Genomic DNA, 17,130 nt, shown 5'->3' on the forward strand with positions numbered 1-17,130 from the left:
ACGTTAGACTACATGCATACAAATAACTCAAAAAATTAAATCTGTAGTGGAAGTTTAGGGATTCTGTACTAAAGAACTCAAGCATAGGATTGCAGTGAAGCTGAATCATCTGGCGCACAGAAAATACATGTACCATTCTCTGTGCCACCCTCGGCCTGCTGTCCCACACTGTCCTTCCCGCTCTGAACTGGTACATCTTGTATTCTATCCAGAAGAAAAAACAGAAGAGCTGGGATTCCTATGCCTGACCCAGGCTTGTCCCCAGGATGAAATTGTCCTTGGAAAGCGGAGTGCCAAATGAGATAGCAACAGGGCTTGATTGATGCCTGGGGCTCACCCATGTGCCAGGGCCAGGAAGGATTTTGGCTGCTGCCCAAGCACTGGTCACATGGCTGGGTTCTTTGTGGCTCAGCCCAGAAAAGCACTGATGGGCCCAAGAGAGTCCACAGGAGTGCAATTAATGAGGCCACAGCGATGGGCAAAGAGAATAGGGAATATATGCATTGTTCAGTACATTAATGTCTTGTGTTCTGCGTTCCTTTTACTTTTTTTCTATTACTGCTTAATAACAGGAAACTTGACAAGTTGGGTCAAATACAACTAAGTGTGTTGACTTTTCACGATGAAAGAAGAAAAAAAAACATCAGTTTGTGATGTGTTTATACTGGAACTTTCTGAGGAAGAAATATATTCCAGCCCATACAGTTTTTCCTTTTAAAGTAGGTGGTGAAAACAAAGAGACTGTTAAATAATTCTGCATATCTTCAGTGGATAATTGTTACCTATCTTTCAGCTATTCCCTATCAATAAAGGACACAGCTGGTAATCCAAAAGGAAAGGATCTCTTGATGAAAGTGGTCTGCCATTCTTATTAAAGTCAACATACAAGATACATTCTTGGTGATTTTTGAACCCATAATTATATTTGTCTGACAATAATTGGCACTTAACGGTTTATAGAACACTTTCACTGAGATTTGCCTTAGTGAATCTTAACAACAGTTCTACCAGTAATTTCTAATATTGGCCATGATCTGACTTTCAAATTAGTCCACCACTTTATTCTCCCCCGAAAATGCCTCTGCCCCCAGCCTAGAGAGGATGAGTCAAAAGGAGGAAGTTCTGAATTGCAGACACAGAAAGCACATTAGTGAATTCTTTTTCCAGTTTATCATCTTGACTATCCTTTTAGTGATTTGTTTGTTTGTTTCATGTGTTTTTTAAAAAGCAAGATGGTCTGTGTAATAGAGGGCTTTCTTAAGCCTTAATTCTGTTGTAACTTACCTGGAATTAATCCTGAAAGTAACCTGTCCATTTCTTTACATTTCCTTTGCTTCTGGAGATAATCTAATTCCTGGAAGAAATTATTAATGCATTATTATTCTGGTGTTATGAAATTATCCAATTACATGGGGTAAAGAGATTTTTTTAGAGAAATTCAAATAATTAAAATATATAGAGATTAACCGGTTAACCTCTGCTGTATACCAGAGGTATTACATGACAGTCTTTCAGCAATAATAGTCTGAAGAACTGTAATGGCTCACATTATATTTTCATTCTTTATTAAAGTTCCAAGTGATTCTCTGACTTACGTTAAGCCTAAATTCATCTCTTTTAGACTTTGAGTCTGCAGACACATTTGTATATGCAGGTTTTACTTTCTGATATCCATAAGGCCTTTTAATTTAATAAAAATTAATTGATGGCCCGTTTTCTTACACTGTGTGTGCACAATAGGAGAGAAACTAATAGGAACAGGACAAAAATCCCTGAAAATGACCTGATAGTATGGTGGAAAAGACAGCTACATAAACCATTACAGTTCAGTGTTAACAATGCTGAACTAAAGGTGTCACTTCCCAGAACAGGGAAGCAAAAATAAATAGCTCAGGAAAAAGCTTAGCATTATTCTGAACTCTTTTGGTTCACATCACACATCTGGTCCTCAGGCTATACCTTCAGCGTGTGTATACGGAATGCGACCACTTCCACCTGTAGGGGACCCCTCCCAGGCTGGGCAGAGTCACCATCCTCTCTTTCAGGATTCTTACCTCTTAACTGGTCCTCTGCTTCTTCCTGCCTTTCCCTCCCTATCCCCTGACCCTCCCCATCCTCTCCCACTCCTACCTTGCCACCAGTTTAGTCCATTCTCATTAAAGCAATGGACTGACACTGTTCAAACATAAATTATATCACGACGTTTTGCTCAGAGACTTCAGTTTCCCCTCACGACTGTGCTCCAGCAGAATGGCATGGTCCCTTCCCCCAGGGCGGGCACTGCAGGCAAGCTCCTACCTCGGGCTTTTGCTCTAACTGTTTCCTCTTCTGCTAGGTTCTTCCCCCACACACTGGCATATTGACTCCCTCCCTTTCTCCAGGGCTTCTGGAAATGTCACCTTCTCAGCGAGGCCCTCCCTAGCTACCTCATTTTCAACAGCAATTTTTGCTCCCCAATATGTCTGTCCCCTTTCCCTGCTTTATTTTCTAATTAGCACTTAGCACTACCTGTTTTAAATATTTTTTCTTCTTTATTGTCTGTCTTCACTAGAATGTAGACATAATGAGGACAAGTGCGACAAGGACAGCAGTTTGTGTCTTTTACTAATCACTCTATCCCCAATGTCTAGAAGAGTACCTGGTACACAGTAGGTTCTCAGTTACTATTTCTGCAAGAAACGATTAGATGGTTGATGAATAATACTGGATAAGTGACTTGACCATTCCTGATACCTTTACTGATTCAAAGAGAGTTGCCAAGGACGCTGGGTAGAGTCCCTTTGTCATCGTGATCAAATGATCGTGCTGGTTTACCCAGTTTGGTCTCAGAAGAGTCGGGGAGGTTAATCCCAGAAACCTCCCATATAGCATTGCAGCTGACACTGAAGTTTTCTTATATGTGCAACTTGCCCTCAGGAGAAAACATGAAAAGTTTAGGAAGGAAGTTCCTCAGTCATTTAGCTTCAGGGAATGCCAAAGAGGAGTGTGAACTCCAGATGGAGTTGAAAGGGAATTTATTACCACAGTTTCACTTTCTTCTGTTTAACAAGCCTTCTTTACTTCAGTGCCTCCTGCATTCGTTGACCAGGAGTTAAGTGAGACTGTTTAAGCTGTTTCTTTTAATAAATTATTTGTGCTTCACGCAATTTCACATGCATTCAACTTCTGATGATTACGTGAGGTGTAAGAATATACTAAAGGGAGTATGGTTTGCCAAGTATAGAAAATGAGATTTTGGGTGGAAAATGGCCTGATTTCATTGAATGATAACCCACAATCTTCTTTGGCAAGGCCATTGCCCGCTGTGATATTTGTACTATGATGGTAGAACCAACCATTTCTAAGACTCAAGTATTAGGTTGGTGCAAATGTAATTGCGGGTTTTGCCATTGCTTTCAATGCAATTACGTTTGCACCAACCTAATAGTATCTATCTTAGGGTTTGGTGGCATTGCTGGGATGTTGATGTGACTTCCCTGCACTTAAGAGCATGCGTTGCTTTGGCCCCACTTTCAGAGGGTGGTGGAAGACTGGTTTAAAATATTGCTTCCTACTAAACATGCAGATACGGGCTTGAAAAAAAAATAGTTGCACATGCTAATCACTCCCAAATCTGGATATATTTCAGGATGTTTTGACAGTTTTCCCCACATAACATCTGTACTTAAGAAGCCTCACGCTATTGGTAAAGTATTGACTTGATTTCTCTGCTCACATCCAGGGCGCTGCATGGTTTGCCCTGCTCTCCCCAGATCCCCCGCCAGGCGCTCCCCTACAGGCCTCTCCATCCTCCATGAGTATGAGCTTACACGGCCATTCATCTCCTGGTGGTTATGTGCACCATCACTGACAACTCCCTCTGCATCTCATACACACTGGGCTGCTCCCCTACTAAAATTTTCCAAAGCCACGTGTTACACATTCCTTTTCTCTGCCATGCTCCCAGCTGTTTTGTGCTGTTTTGATCTGTCTGTTTGCATAGCCCTGTCAGACTATATGCATGAAAGATATGTTGTCAACATGAATGGTTTTGAAAATGTTTCTGTAAAGAACCTACCTCAGTTACCAGCAGGGAAAAAGAAGCTTGAAGCCCCAAGGAAGGAGGTCAGACACTCCTACTTGAATCTTTGCCAGAGGGGGACTCATGCACAGTGACAAAGAAAAGAAGCCCATTAAAATGTGACCACAATGTCTGCCCATATGCTGGATATGTGGAGTCTCTCCCAAAAAAAATAAGTAATAATAGTCAATGATGACATATAAAGAGGTGGGATCCTACCACAGAATGAAAGAATTTGTACAAATGTACATTAAAAGGAAATACTTCAAGCAGAACTTGGGTAAATATAATTATTAGCAGCCAGGCGCAGTGGCTCACACCTGTAATCCCAGCGCTTTGCGAAGCCGAGGTGAGAAGATCACAAGGTCAGGAGTTGAAGACCAACCTGGCCAACATGGTGAAACCCCATCTCTACTAAACATACAAAAAATTAGCCAGGCGTGGTCATGCACCTATAGTCCAAGCTACTCAGGAGGCTGAGGCAGGAGAGTTGCTTGAACCCGGGCAGTAGAGGTTACAGTAAGCCAAGATTGAGCCACTTAACTCCAGCCTGGGCAACAGAGCAAGACTCCATCTCAAAAAAAATTATATATATATACACATATATATACACAATTATTAGCTTATTCTTGGTCACCAAGTGTTAATGTATCAAGAGACCCAACCAGACTCAGACACACTGGAGAAGGGCGTTTGGCTGTCCCACTCACAGCTTTCTGGAGAACTCGGTGGAGTCTACAGTTCTCATTGCCTGTAAAAATGACCTGATCTGAAGTTTCTAGATAAAAAGATAATGTCAGAATTATTCTTTCACTTAACCAGGTAAGAAAACCCAAGGCCCACAGCTCCTAAGCTGGATGATAGTGGCAAAATAGATGGGACCGGAAAAGGAAAGTCAAACTAAGAAAACAGAGTACTTTTGTGACGGGAAAGAACTTAGAAGAAAATTCATTTAACAATAAAAGTTTGTTACTGATTATCAACCCTTTTCTGACCACGTCTTCAAAGGATGAATTTGGTATTTCAGATTGGAAAAAAAGTTTAGCTTCTGGTTGCTTCTCTGATCTTTTCCCACTGACTCTGCTATATTTGACTGTAGACATTATAAAGACAGTCTCTGAGAACATGTGTGGTATTTTGCTGTTCAAAGTCTAGCTAGGGCCAAGATATGTGGGTAAGATGCACTTTTTTTGGATTTTTTTTTCTTTAATCCTCCAACAAAGATTGGTCCCAACTTTGCATGTACTCCTTATGTTATTCAAATATCCTTGCCAATCTTTCACATGCTATCTTTGGCCAGTGTTCCCCTCGAAAGATAACTGAAAAAAAAAATATGCTTTTTTGGTTTGTTTAATATCTGAAGTAAAACTGATGCAGCTGAGCTTGGCTTTATCAGCTCAGGCATTTTTGGATGACTTGGTCTCTCTGATTCACTCTATGAAACAAGATGCCCAATTGTTTCAACATTTCAATTTATTTCAGATTGTTTTTGACTTGACTAGTCAAAACACTATTTCATGGACATTATTTGATGTGTTAGTACCCAGTGAAATTTTTATACTGATATTTTCTCCTTAGAAAGAAGAAGTCATTTTTCCCTAAGATATAAACATTCTGTGGGCAAGCAGCTAAGACCATATACCCTGAAGTCCTTTGTAATTCTGGCTTTCTCTGATAAAACTGTTTAGCCCAGTGAAACATTAAATATGTAATAAAAGTAAATACAATAAACATTCGAAACTCCTTCCTACCCCTTCTCAGTATTCAGGTTCTGGAGTTTACAATCTCATGTACCCTGTACTCTGCCTCTGCATTCTCGAATTCTTATGCTTTCTACCCCAAATAGCTGCAGGACTCCATTTAAATCCTATTTGATTCTTTTTACAGCTGAAACAGGACCCCTGAGGTCATTTCTAGACTAACCCTATGCCTGATATGTGAGAATGTCCTCATCACACTCACCACTCCCAATTATTTTTAAACTGACTCTTCAAAGTTAAAAAATGTAACAGAGCCATAGAAATAGAAATGCTAGAACTTGCCTGTTTCTTTTTATCTTTCAGAGGAATGGTATTTTTTAAACACAAGCTTATGTCAGACATTGAACAGTCTCCACATGGGAATGTATGTTTTGATTAAAAGTTATTTAATATCTCTGGTTCCTTGGCATTATGCCTCAAGCTGGAGATATTCTTAGCTGCAGGTCTTGTGCCTTCTTTGACTAGATTAAAAAAAAAATGGCTCAAAATCTAGAGAGAATAAATGGCATTCTGAAAATAGTTACTTGATTGTATATGTGTTTATATCACAGAGGATACTGATGTGTTGAGAATTAGGAATTAGAAAAGAATGTTGGTAAGGAGAAATGCATCAAAGCAACATCTTTCTATAGCTCTGTCACTGTGTCCATTGATTCCCAATGCTCAGCCTTTTGGTTAAACTTGGTTTTAGGGAGTTACATTCATATGGCAGACCTTAAGAATAGAATTTTATGTAATCTTTATATAAAGGTTTCTTAACTTACATTTGTATTTAGATCAACAAGGTTAACCAAAAGACATTTAAGCATTGTGGTACTTAAAATATGATCTTGGGCCGGGTGTGGTGGCTCACGCCTGTAATCCCAGCACTTTGGGAGGCCGAGGTGGGTGGATCACCTGAGGTCGGGAGTTCGAGACCAGCCTGATCAACATGGAGAAACTCCCTGTCTACTAAAAATACAAAATTAGCTGGGCATGGTGGCACATGCCTGTAATCCCAGCTGCTCAGGAGACTGAATCAGGAGAATCGCTTGAACCTGGGAGGCAGAGGTTGCGGTGAGCTGAGATCATGCCATTGCACTCCAGCCTGGGCAACAAGAGCAGAACTCTGTCTCAAAAAAAAAAAAAAAAAGAATTATCTTATTTTTTAACTGCTTTCAGTGTAAAATAATGAGCACAGATTCTTATAGCACCTAAATGTGAATATGAAAAAAAGACCTTTATTCTGATATACAAATAGAATTTTGACTCAATAAGTTATTTTATCTTCAGAGTTAGTATTGCTCTCAGCACAACCTCTTTTCTTTATCATTATTTTGAGGCAAAATATTTATAGGACATTGAATTATCTTTCCAGCTTTCCAATGGCATTTCATGCATTTAAATATTGATGTGACATAGTTAGAAGTTGGGCCCTCAGGACCTGTATTGTGTGATGGCATTGTGCTCCTATCATCACAAGATTCCTTTTTTTCCAACCCCCAAGGTCCTGTCTGTACTTGTTTACAGGTCATATGGATAGCAGCTAGTATGTGTTCAATACCATGAGTGTTATCATGGTAACCTTGACAACCAAGCTAGCTCTGATTTCAAAACCTCACATGCTGTATCATAAAATTAGAGAACAGAATTGACATTTAGCTACATGTCTGTCACATAAATTAAGCTCTGAGAATGATTCCCCTTAGAGCCATGTGCCTTAATAGGGAAATAGAAGGCACCAATTAGAACTATTTTATATGTATTATAACACATTTAGGTGCTGGATATATTTCCTCGATTCTTTTTGTATAATTTTGAACCTCAGATATTCTCATTCTATTCTCACTGTGCCAAAATTCTTGGTGGCTTTATTTTATGATCAGAATGAAGCTTATAGCAGAGTCTCATCGGATACCTGATATAAATAGGATTATGAATAATAGAAAACTCAGCCCATAAAAAATGTAAAATTCAAAGCATTCTTGGCTTTACTGGATACTGTTATTTATGCTGATTGTAAGTAAGACTGAGCACAGAATATTTCACTAAGTAAATCAGAATCCCAAAGACAAGACGTTTCCTTTTCATTTATATATTTATGCATATTTTCACTCATATTATCCCAGCATCCAAGAATCTTGGTATCTTTATTCAAGATGATTCTGAACATTCAGATTAATACATTCATCTGCTTTAAGTCCTAGGTCCTCTTTTATAATTTGGAAATATTTTAATCTCAGGATTTTCTCCTCTATTTGTTGTGGTCTGGTGCAGCTTTTCTTGGATATAAATTTAAAGACACAGCTTGTGAATTACATTTAATGTAAGCACCCTACAGTTTTCTGCATTGCAAATGATTATTTTTAGAAATTTTATGGTTGCCTGTGTATATTTGTTTGTCTTCATTGATATGTAGGGGGGAAAGCTCATTAATGATTTAAAAGGAAGGTGTTTTGATTCATCGACTTGATTCTTCTCATTACATAAACAATAAAGGCAATAAATTAACATCAAATGAAACTATAAGAGTTTATTTCTGAATTTAGCCACAAGATAGTCTTGAATCCTTGGGCGTAACTTTTCTTACTCTTTATATCCTTTTGCCTCAGTGTTTTGAAAGTCATCATTCAGCACATTTTAACCTAGAATGATGGTTTATAATTCCTGTGAAGGATACCTTTTAACAGATATTTATCAAACACCATAATTGGACAACTGTTTTGTAAAATAGTTCTTTGACTTCTAGAATGGTAAGTTATGATGTAAAAATGGAAGACCCTTATGTCAAAATTTACTATAAAGCAGTTTTTCTTTTCCCCATATACCTGCTTTGTATCTCATATAACATCTGAGAAATCTGCTTCCAATATTTCCTCATCTTGTTAGCCATCAGTCTAATTCTTGCCTAGTTACATGTTAAATATTACCTTCTTGCCTTACTTAGTAAAGAGTCAAAATTCCTGCAAATTCAGGATTTTTCTTTTCGGAAACAGATAAGTGGCTATGCTGTCTACATGTGTGCATAAGTGGGAAGAAGGGCAGAAATCCTTCTGTGTATTTGCTGACCCTGTACAGCAAATACTTGTTACATTTTCAGTAATGTTTAAACTGTTTGCTTTATCTCATTGGGATGAGTCATCATCACCTTTATGTTGTTTAAACTGGTGAAAGGTAGTTTGTATTATTTTCTTTTCTCTTGAAACTATTTCTTGTGATGAAGAGAAATAGTTCAGCATGTTGTGGTTCCAGGACTGAGACAAATTTGGGTTATCATCTCTACCATAAAAAAACTTCATCGGAAACGTCAATGCATCAGCATTCTGCAGTGCAATATGGACATGAACTGTTAGGCTGTGTTGGTGCTGGAATGTGGGGGCTTATCAGGCTGTTTGCATGACTCCAAGATGTGTTTTAATATCTGGTCTTTTCTTTTTTTTTTTAACTGTGACATGAGATGGCATTAGAAGGATGGGGTTTGGGAGGAACCATAATGGTAAAAGAAAAAGAAATGTTAAAAGGCAATACAAGCTTCTTTTGTGATTTCCTTTTAGGTCCGATGTTGTGGTCCTCTGTTTTTCAATCGCTAATCCCAATTCCCTAAATCATGTGAAAAGCATGTGGTATCCAGAAATCAAGCACTTTTGCCCTCGAACACCTGTTGTCCTTGTTGGGTGCCAGCTCGATCTCCGCTACGCCGACCTGGAAGCTGTTAATCGAGCCAGGCGCCCATTAGCAAGGTAAGCCAAGGGAGTCAGTGTTTCCCTGTCCTGGCCAAGTTAAAATTTACAGGCAGCAGGTGTCTCTGTAGCCTGGTGTTCTACTCTTCAACACTCCTGGATCCCATCAATCAGCCATGGGCTTTAAGTCAGCCCATGAATCATGAGGGGTGTGCCCTGAGCCCTTCTAACAGGCACCATCATCTCTGATGTCAGAACTCATTTTTGTCAAATGATTGGACAGCACTTGAAGTAAATTCTCTAATTATGAAAGGATGCGAATAAAAGCACTTTGAAAAGCATAAAGTATTAGACAAAATATTGGTTACTCATAATAACGTCGTCCTTGAAATTATAATTATTACAATAAAATTAATTAACACTTAGAGGTATCTGGACTTCAGAGAACATCAGATTCATACAAACACACATATTGAAGTGTTTTTCATCTTCCTTGTATTCCTCAGTCCAACCTGTTACAGTATTTCATTCTCAAGATGACACTGTCCACTTTTTGAAAATAATTTGGGCCTATAGTTGCAAAACAAATACGGCTTTTTAAATCTCTCTAGTGGTTATATTTTTAAGTATCACAAATGTAAAATACAACTTGAAGGAGAATTTGTTTCAGTATATATAAAATGTAGATATTGATTTTGGTGGGGTATATTAGTCCATTCTCATGCTGCTAATAAAGAGATAGTTGAGACTGAGTGATTTATACAAGAAAGAGGTTTAATTGACTCACAGTTTAGCATGACTGCGGAGGCCTCAGGAAATTTACAATCATGCAGAGGGGAAGAAAACACATTCTTCTTTGCATGGCGGTAGGAGAGAGAAGAATGAGAACCGAGCAAAGGGGGACGCCCTTTATAAAACCATCAGATCTCGTGAGAACTTACTCACTATTATAAGAATAGCATGGGGGAAGCCGCCCCCATGATTCAGTTACCTTTCACCGGGTCCCTCCCATCACACATGGGGATTATCGGAACTACAATTCAAGATGAGATTTGAGTGGGGACATAGCCAAACCATATGGAGGGAAATACATTTCTTAAAATGTGAGCTCCCTCAAATCCCCTTTATAAAATAAACAACTTTTTATGTTTTTATTTTTATGTTGAACTTTTTGGCTGGAAAGCATTCCTTTTCAAAAATTTTTGATATTAATACCTTCCTCTAGGCTGGGCACAGTGGCTCATGCCTGTAAACCCAACATTTCAGGAGGCCAAGGTGGGAGGATCACTTGAGGCCAGGAGTTTGAAACCAGCCTGGGCAACATAGTGAGACCACGTCACTAGAAAAATAAAAGTAAAAAAAAGATCAACCAGGACTAGTGGTGCACTCAGCTACTTGAGAGGCTGAGGTGGGAGGATCACCTGAACCTGGGAGGACAAGGCTACAGCGGGCCATGGTTGCACCACTGCACACCAGCCTGGGTGACAGAACGAGACCCTGTCTCAAAAAAAAAAAAAAAAGCAAACAGCAACAACAACAAACAAAATCTTATTTTGACGTTTACCTAACAGGCTTATTACAAAATTTTATATTGACACAACTTTTTATTCTCTCCAAGCAAAAGTAAATGGTGCTTTCTTTAGACAATTTCTGATGTTCTAGGTATGTTTTGCATTACATTTCTAAAAACACTTTATATTCAGTTTCCACAATCCTTCTGTTCTTCAATGCATGGACTAGGAATTGAATATTAGGAGCCACATAGAGGTTAGGAAGACCACAGTAAATGAGAGACTGTCCTGGCCTCGGCAACTTTCTGTATAAAAAGAGTAGGTTATGATAATCAGGCCTCACAGTCATGGACTGGAGGAGAGTTGCAGAGCTGTAGAGAACAGTGGAGAGGACAATCCCTTCTACGGAGCAATTCTAAGATTTTGTGAAGGAGTTTGTATCTGAGCTAAGCCTTGAAGAGTTTCATCAGTTGGTAAATTTCAAGTCAGTCTTAAGAACAAGGAACACAATGCTCCCAGGAGCAAACTTTTAAGTTAAACCTTCTTCCCTGCACGTCCCTTCCACCTTTGTCCACACCCTATAATTTCCCCTCCTTTCCATCTAAGTCGTCAACTCCAAATTCTATCCAGTATCATCTTTTTCCTCCTAAGACCAGTGTCTGTCCTATATATTACCTTTGGTGTTGAAGGCCAAATAAGAAGATAAGGTCCTAAGGGTATGTGTTAGAATCAAGCAAGTGTTTGTAATGAGTGTCACAACAAAGTACTTCCTGCCTGTGTTCTGGAACCCATCTATGCCTTTACCATGGTTATGCCATAACCCCAGCACTGTCCTGAGTCTGCTGTTTCCAAAGATTTGTCCTCTCAGGGTTTGATTAGATTGTAAATTGGACTTGTGTGCCAACCTAAAGGGTATGGACTTTATTCCTGGGGCTTTGTGAAATCAGAGGAAGTTAAAACAGAACTGCCGCCAAGTCATAGCTGTTTTATGTAAGGACTTTTCTTGCAACAGTGAGGACTTTGGACCAAAATGTGGGGAGTGGGAGTGAAGAAAGATTAGTTAAGGGGCTGATACACCAGTCTAAGCAAAAGATGATGACGGCTTGAAGAAGGGATTGGAGGAAAAAAGAAGAGGAGGGTTTGAAAGAGAATTCACAAAATGCAGCAGAGATTAGGAGTGGGAAAGTCTTGACTCTAATTGCTTAGTAGAAGTCTCTCAGCAGCCTGCAAATGTGACCTCAGACAAACCCTTTAACCTTTCTGCCTCAGTTTCCTCAGAATGTAGAACAGAAATAATACCTCACAGGGCTATTGTGAGGCTCAAATGAAAAATGTATATGAATGCATTTTAAAGTTATAAAGTAAAATTCAAGCATAAGATGCTGTTGATAAAGATGAAGGTGATGAAGAGAATAGTGATAATGATGATAACAGCTAACATTTATCAGGCACTTACTGTGGACCAAATACTATGCTTAGCATAGTCATGCTAATAATGTAAACCTTTCAATAGTTCTTCAAGATATGATTACTCATTATTATTGTTATTCCTGTTTTACAGTTGGAAAAACTTATGTTTAATGAGGTTAAGTAACTTACGCAAGATTAAATAGCTAGTAAAGGGATGATACTTCAGTTACTGTGGTTACTGCTGAGAGCATTTGTTTTTTAAAGAAGTAAAACTCTCCCTATTTAGGCACATGGTCATGTAAATGAAAAGTTCTAAGGAATCTACAAAAAGAGCTATCAGAATTAACATATTAATTTAGCAAAATAACAGGATAAAAGGTCAATACACAAAAATCAATTGTATTTGTATAAACTAAGAAATGAACAATTGGAAAATAAAGTTTAAAAACAATACCATTTATAATAACATAAAAACATGGAATATTTATGGATAAGCTTCACAAATTATGTGCATTGAAACTCTGAAATATTTGAAAGCATTATTTTTTCCTGCAATCATAACTCCTGCAATCATAGCTCCAGTTGAAAGACTTGAGATGGTGGCGGATTTTTCCAGAGACTAAAAGCCTGACTAGAGTTTTCAGTGTATAGTTCCATTAGGTGCTTAGATAGGCCCTGGTTACTATTTTTTTCCTAAAATAAGGCTGATTATAATTTTTAAAATGTTCTATTTCAGACCCATAAAGAGAGGGGATATTTTGCCCCCAGAAAAAGGCCGAGAGGTAGCGAAGGAACTTGGCATACCATACTATGAAACAAGCGTGTTTGACCAGTTTGGGATCAAGGATGTGTTTGACAATGCAATCCGAGCAGCGCTGATTTCCCGCAGGCACCTGCAATTCTGGAAATCTCACTTAAAGAAAGTCCAGAAACCTTTACTTCAGGCACCCTTCCTACCTCCAAAAGCCCCTCCACCGGTCATCAAAATTCCAGAGTGTCCTTCCATGGGGACAAGTGAAGCTGCCTGTTTACTGGACAATCCTCTGTGTGCCGATGTTCTGTTCATCCTTCAGGACCAGGAACACATCTTTGCACATCGAATTTACCTTGCTACCTCTTCTTCCAAATTTTATGATCTGTTTTTAATGGAATGTGAAGAATCCCCAAATTGGAGTGAAGGAGCTTGTGAGAAAGAGAAGCAGAGCAGAGATTTCCAGGAGCAGATATTGAGTGTCAACCCAGAGGAGGAAAGGGAGGAGGGCCCGCCTAGGACACCTCAGGCCGAGCAGTGGAAGTCCTCAAACAAGAGCCTAGTGGAGGCTCTGGGGCTGGAAGCTGAGGGTGCAGTCCCTGAGACACAGACGTTGGCCGACTGGAGTAAGGGGTTCATTGGCATGCACAGGGAAATGCAAGTCAACCCCATTTCAAAGCGGGTGGGCCCTGTGACTGTAGTCAGGATGGACGCCTCAGTCCAGCCAGGCCCTTTTCGGACCCTGCTCCAGTTTCTTTATACAGGACAACTGGATGAAAAGGAAAAGGATTTGGTGGGCCTGGCTCAGATCGCAGAGGTCCTAGAGATGTTCGATTTGAGGATGATGGTGGAAAACATCATGAACAAGGAAGCCTTCATGAACCAGGAGATTACGAAAGCCTTTCACGTCAGGAAAGCCAATCGGATAAAAGAGTGTCTCAGCAAGGGGACGTTCTCAGGTGAGTGGGCTGCGGGGCAGAGCCATTAATACCTTTGATTGTATTTCATTGAACATTAGCCAGACATGAGCAGGAGAAAGAAGAACCATAGCTAACATTTATAAGTACTTATTTTTTCCCATGTACCTTTCTAAGCTACAGTCATTAACTTCTTTCATCCTCATCAGACTTAAAGGTTAAATGTGATTGTCTCCATTTTGCAGATGGGGAAACCAAGGGACAGAGAGGTTAGCTAATCTGCCCATGGTCACACCAGCAATAAATGGTAGAGCCAGGATTAGAACCTATGCTTTTGTGGGTATCAAAACCTGTTCCATAAACCACTGTGGTACCACACTGCTCCTCAAGAGTGGATCAGGGACCCCGAGTCTATCTCCAGTGGGCTTGTTGCATACAATTCCCCTTCAGTATCTATTCTCTGATTAATTCTATTCTCCATTGACCCTTCAGCACTGACCCTTGACAAAAATCAGTGAGCTCAAGTTCTGAGGCCACTAAAGTCCTTGAGGCAATTTTGGTGGCCCTCCACCTTCCTACAAGAGGTGCCCCATCTGTTTCCATCCCCTCTCCTTTTCTGTCCTCATGCTCCTTGGCCCTGCACTTCTGCAGTTTTCTTGCACCTCCTATGCCTTTGATAACTATGCCATATGCTGCCCACAGCACCCTTTCATAATTGCTAAGCCCGCTGGTGGCCCGCATCCAATATGGGTTATTGACCCATGTTTGCACTGTCTTACACTTGGACTATTTTTGTTCTGAAATTGTCCTCTGGGCGGGTGTGTGGGTGTGTGTAATTTCATTGTAAAATGTTGACTTCCTGACTTCTATTTATATGGATACGTCTACCTTTGTCTTTATCTTTTATAATCTCTGCCAGGGCACTACACATTTAGTAAGTGGTTCCTGAAGACTCAGTTCATTCATTTTAAAGCTTATGAGTAGTATTTACTTCAAACACTGGCCATTGTGGTACAGAAATAGTCTTGAAAATCAATGAAAAGAATATGTTACAAACCTACAGTAACTTAAAAGTCAGCCTTAGGTAGAGCTGATCAAATCACCCCCTCCTTACTGGAGAGGCATAATAATCAAATACAATGTGGGAGTCTCAGTTGGATTCTGTTATTTTTTTTTTTTTACAAAAAGAAAAGCTATGAAATACAATTTAGAGATAATTGGAGAAATTTGAATATGAACTATATGGTGGATGATAGTAGGGAATTATTTTTAATTTTCTTAGGTGTAATCATGGTATGGTTATTTAGGAGACTGTTGTTATTTTGGGAAAACTTGTGATAAGGTAGTTAGGAGTGAAGTGCCATGCTATCTGTAAAAAAAAAAAAAAAGTCTATACACATATATAGAATTATACAAAAATACACATATAGCCAGGCATGGTGACTAATTTGCCCATAGTCCCAGCTACTTCAGAGACTGAGACAGAAGGATTACTGGAACCCGGCAGTTTAAATCCAGCCTTGGCAACGTAACCAGACCCCCCGACATCTCTTAAGAAAACAGTAATCCGGTTACATTTCGGTATAGCATACCAGTAGAGCATATTATAAACGTAAGGTTTAATTGAGTATTAATAAGTAAAATGGTGTAAATTAAAAATATACCTAAAACAAACATGCCAAAATGTTAACAAGGGATAAATGAGTGGTCATCATACTGTTTGTTCCACTGTTTTATATGCTTGAAGTTTTGCATAGTAAGGAGGAAAAAATATTCCCTCCTTTCTGTTACTTTCTGGTTCAGAGAGTTTGTGCCGTGACTTTATGTGTGATGATGTTAAATGCAACATGCTCGCTTAGGTGGGAGCTGGGTGTGCCAAAGCCCAAAGATGGGGATTGACGTAAAATCAGCAAGTAAAGACATGTGAGAGAGTGAGAGAGACACAGGTCAGTGGATATGGGAGCAGAAACCTTGGTTGAAGCTCTCAGCAAAGTTGGCTTATGGTTGTGTTTCCTCAATTCCTTGGCAGATGTGACATTTAAATTGGACGATGGAGCCATCAGTGCCCACAAGCCGCTGCTGATCTGTAGCTGTGAGTGGATGGCAGCTATGTTCGGCGGGTCATTTGTGGAAAGTGCCAACAGTGAGGTACGTGCCTTCCTAAAGCATAGTGGTGTCTTTATGAATGTGTGTGTGCCTGTGTATTTATATAAAGTGGGTAAATAGCCAGATGACTTTCATCCTTAAACTGGCTCCATGAAATAGCTCCTTAGCAGTGCTTGAGTGTTTGGTCACCTTTCTCTTAGCTCTGCAGTTTTGAGGAGTTATTGTTTATCAGTCACTTGTGTGGGGGCACCTGGGTGCTTTACATGCCTTGTATCTTTTCATCCTCAGAGCCGTCCTCATCCATGAAGACAAGATCAGCTGTACCTCTTGCAAATGTCACCAGGCATGGTACTATCAAAACCAAGTACAAGAGGAGCATGTCTCCCAGTAGTTCAGAAAGTGAAAAGAGTTGGTCAGCCACCTAAGTCCTGGGCTTAGCTGTGCCCCTAACCAGACAGGGGACCTTGAGAAGCCACATTCTTGTGGCTCAACCTCCTCATCTGCAAGCTGAGGGATGCTCTAAATTGTCCTTCAGGTTACCATAAGCTACAATACTATCTAAGGCTCTGCCCTGACTTTGCCTGTGTTGAGGGGGTATGAGGGTTTGTTAAGTTTAGGGCAACAGTAATGGAGCGAACGTTTACTCCCCTGAACACACTTCTCAAGGTACTTAGGTCTAGTGAAATTAGCTGCATCACTTGTCAGCCACTGGCTCTATCTCTAGAAGAGGGATATGCTTAGAGCAGAGCAAACAACATCTTGGAGACCCTATGTCTTTGTCTTTCTTGTTGTTTTACTTTTAACTGACAAATAATAATTGTACATAGTCATGGGGTACCTGATGTTTCAATATACATATATTGTGGAATGATCAAATCGGGCTAATTAGCCTATCCATCACCTCAGATGTTTACCATTTCTTTGTGATGAGAACATTTAAAATCCTCTTTTAGCTA

General features: G+C 39.6%; 1 protein-coding gene across 17 annotated transcripts in view; it reads left to right on the forward strand.

The window, feature by feature from the left end:
* Positions 1-17,130, forward strand: part of RHOBTB1 (Rho related BTB domain containing 1) — a 132,341-nt gene that overhangs the window by 98,957 nt on the left and 16,254 nt on the right. For 14 of the 17 annotated variants that reach the window (XM_038009189.2, XM_038009194.2, XM_007963343.3 and 11 more), the window contains 3 exons: positions 9,354-9,539; positions 13,137-14,110; positions 16,098-16,216. In XM_038009189.2, coding sequence (XP_037865117.2) covers positions 9,354-9,539; positions 13,137-14,110; positions 16,098-16,216 — 1,279 coding nt within the window. Of the gene's footprint in view, positions 1-3,628; positions 3,686-9,353; positions 9,540-13,136; positions 14,111-16,097; positions 16,217-17,130 lie in introns of all 17 variants that reach the window. The other 3 variants (XM_038009203.2, XM_038009204.2, XM_038009206.2) reach the window with 1 other exon arrangement.

The sequence above is a fragment of the Chlorocebus sabaeus genome, chromosome 9, assembly GCF_047675955.1.
Source record: "Chlorocebus sabaeus isolate Y175 chromosome 9, mChlSab1.0.hap1, whole genome shotgun sequence".
Classification (NCBI taxonomy): Eukaryota; Metazoa; Chordata; class Mammalia; order Primates; family Cercopithecidae; genus Chlorocebus; species Chlorocebus sabaeus.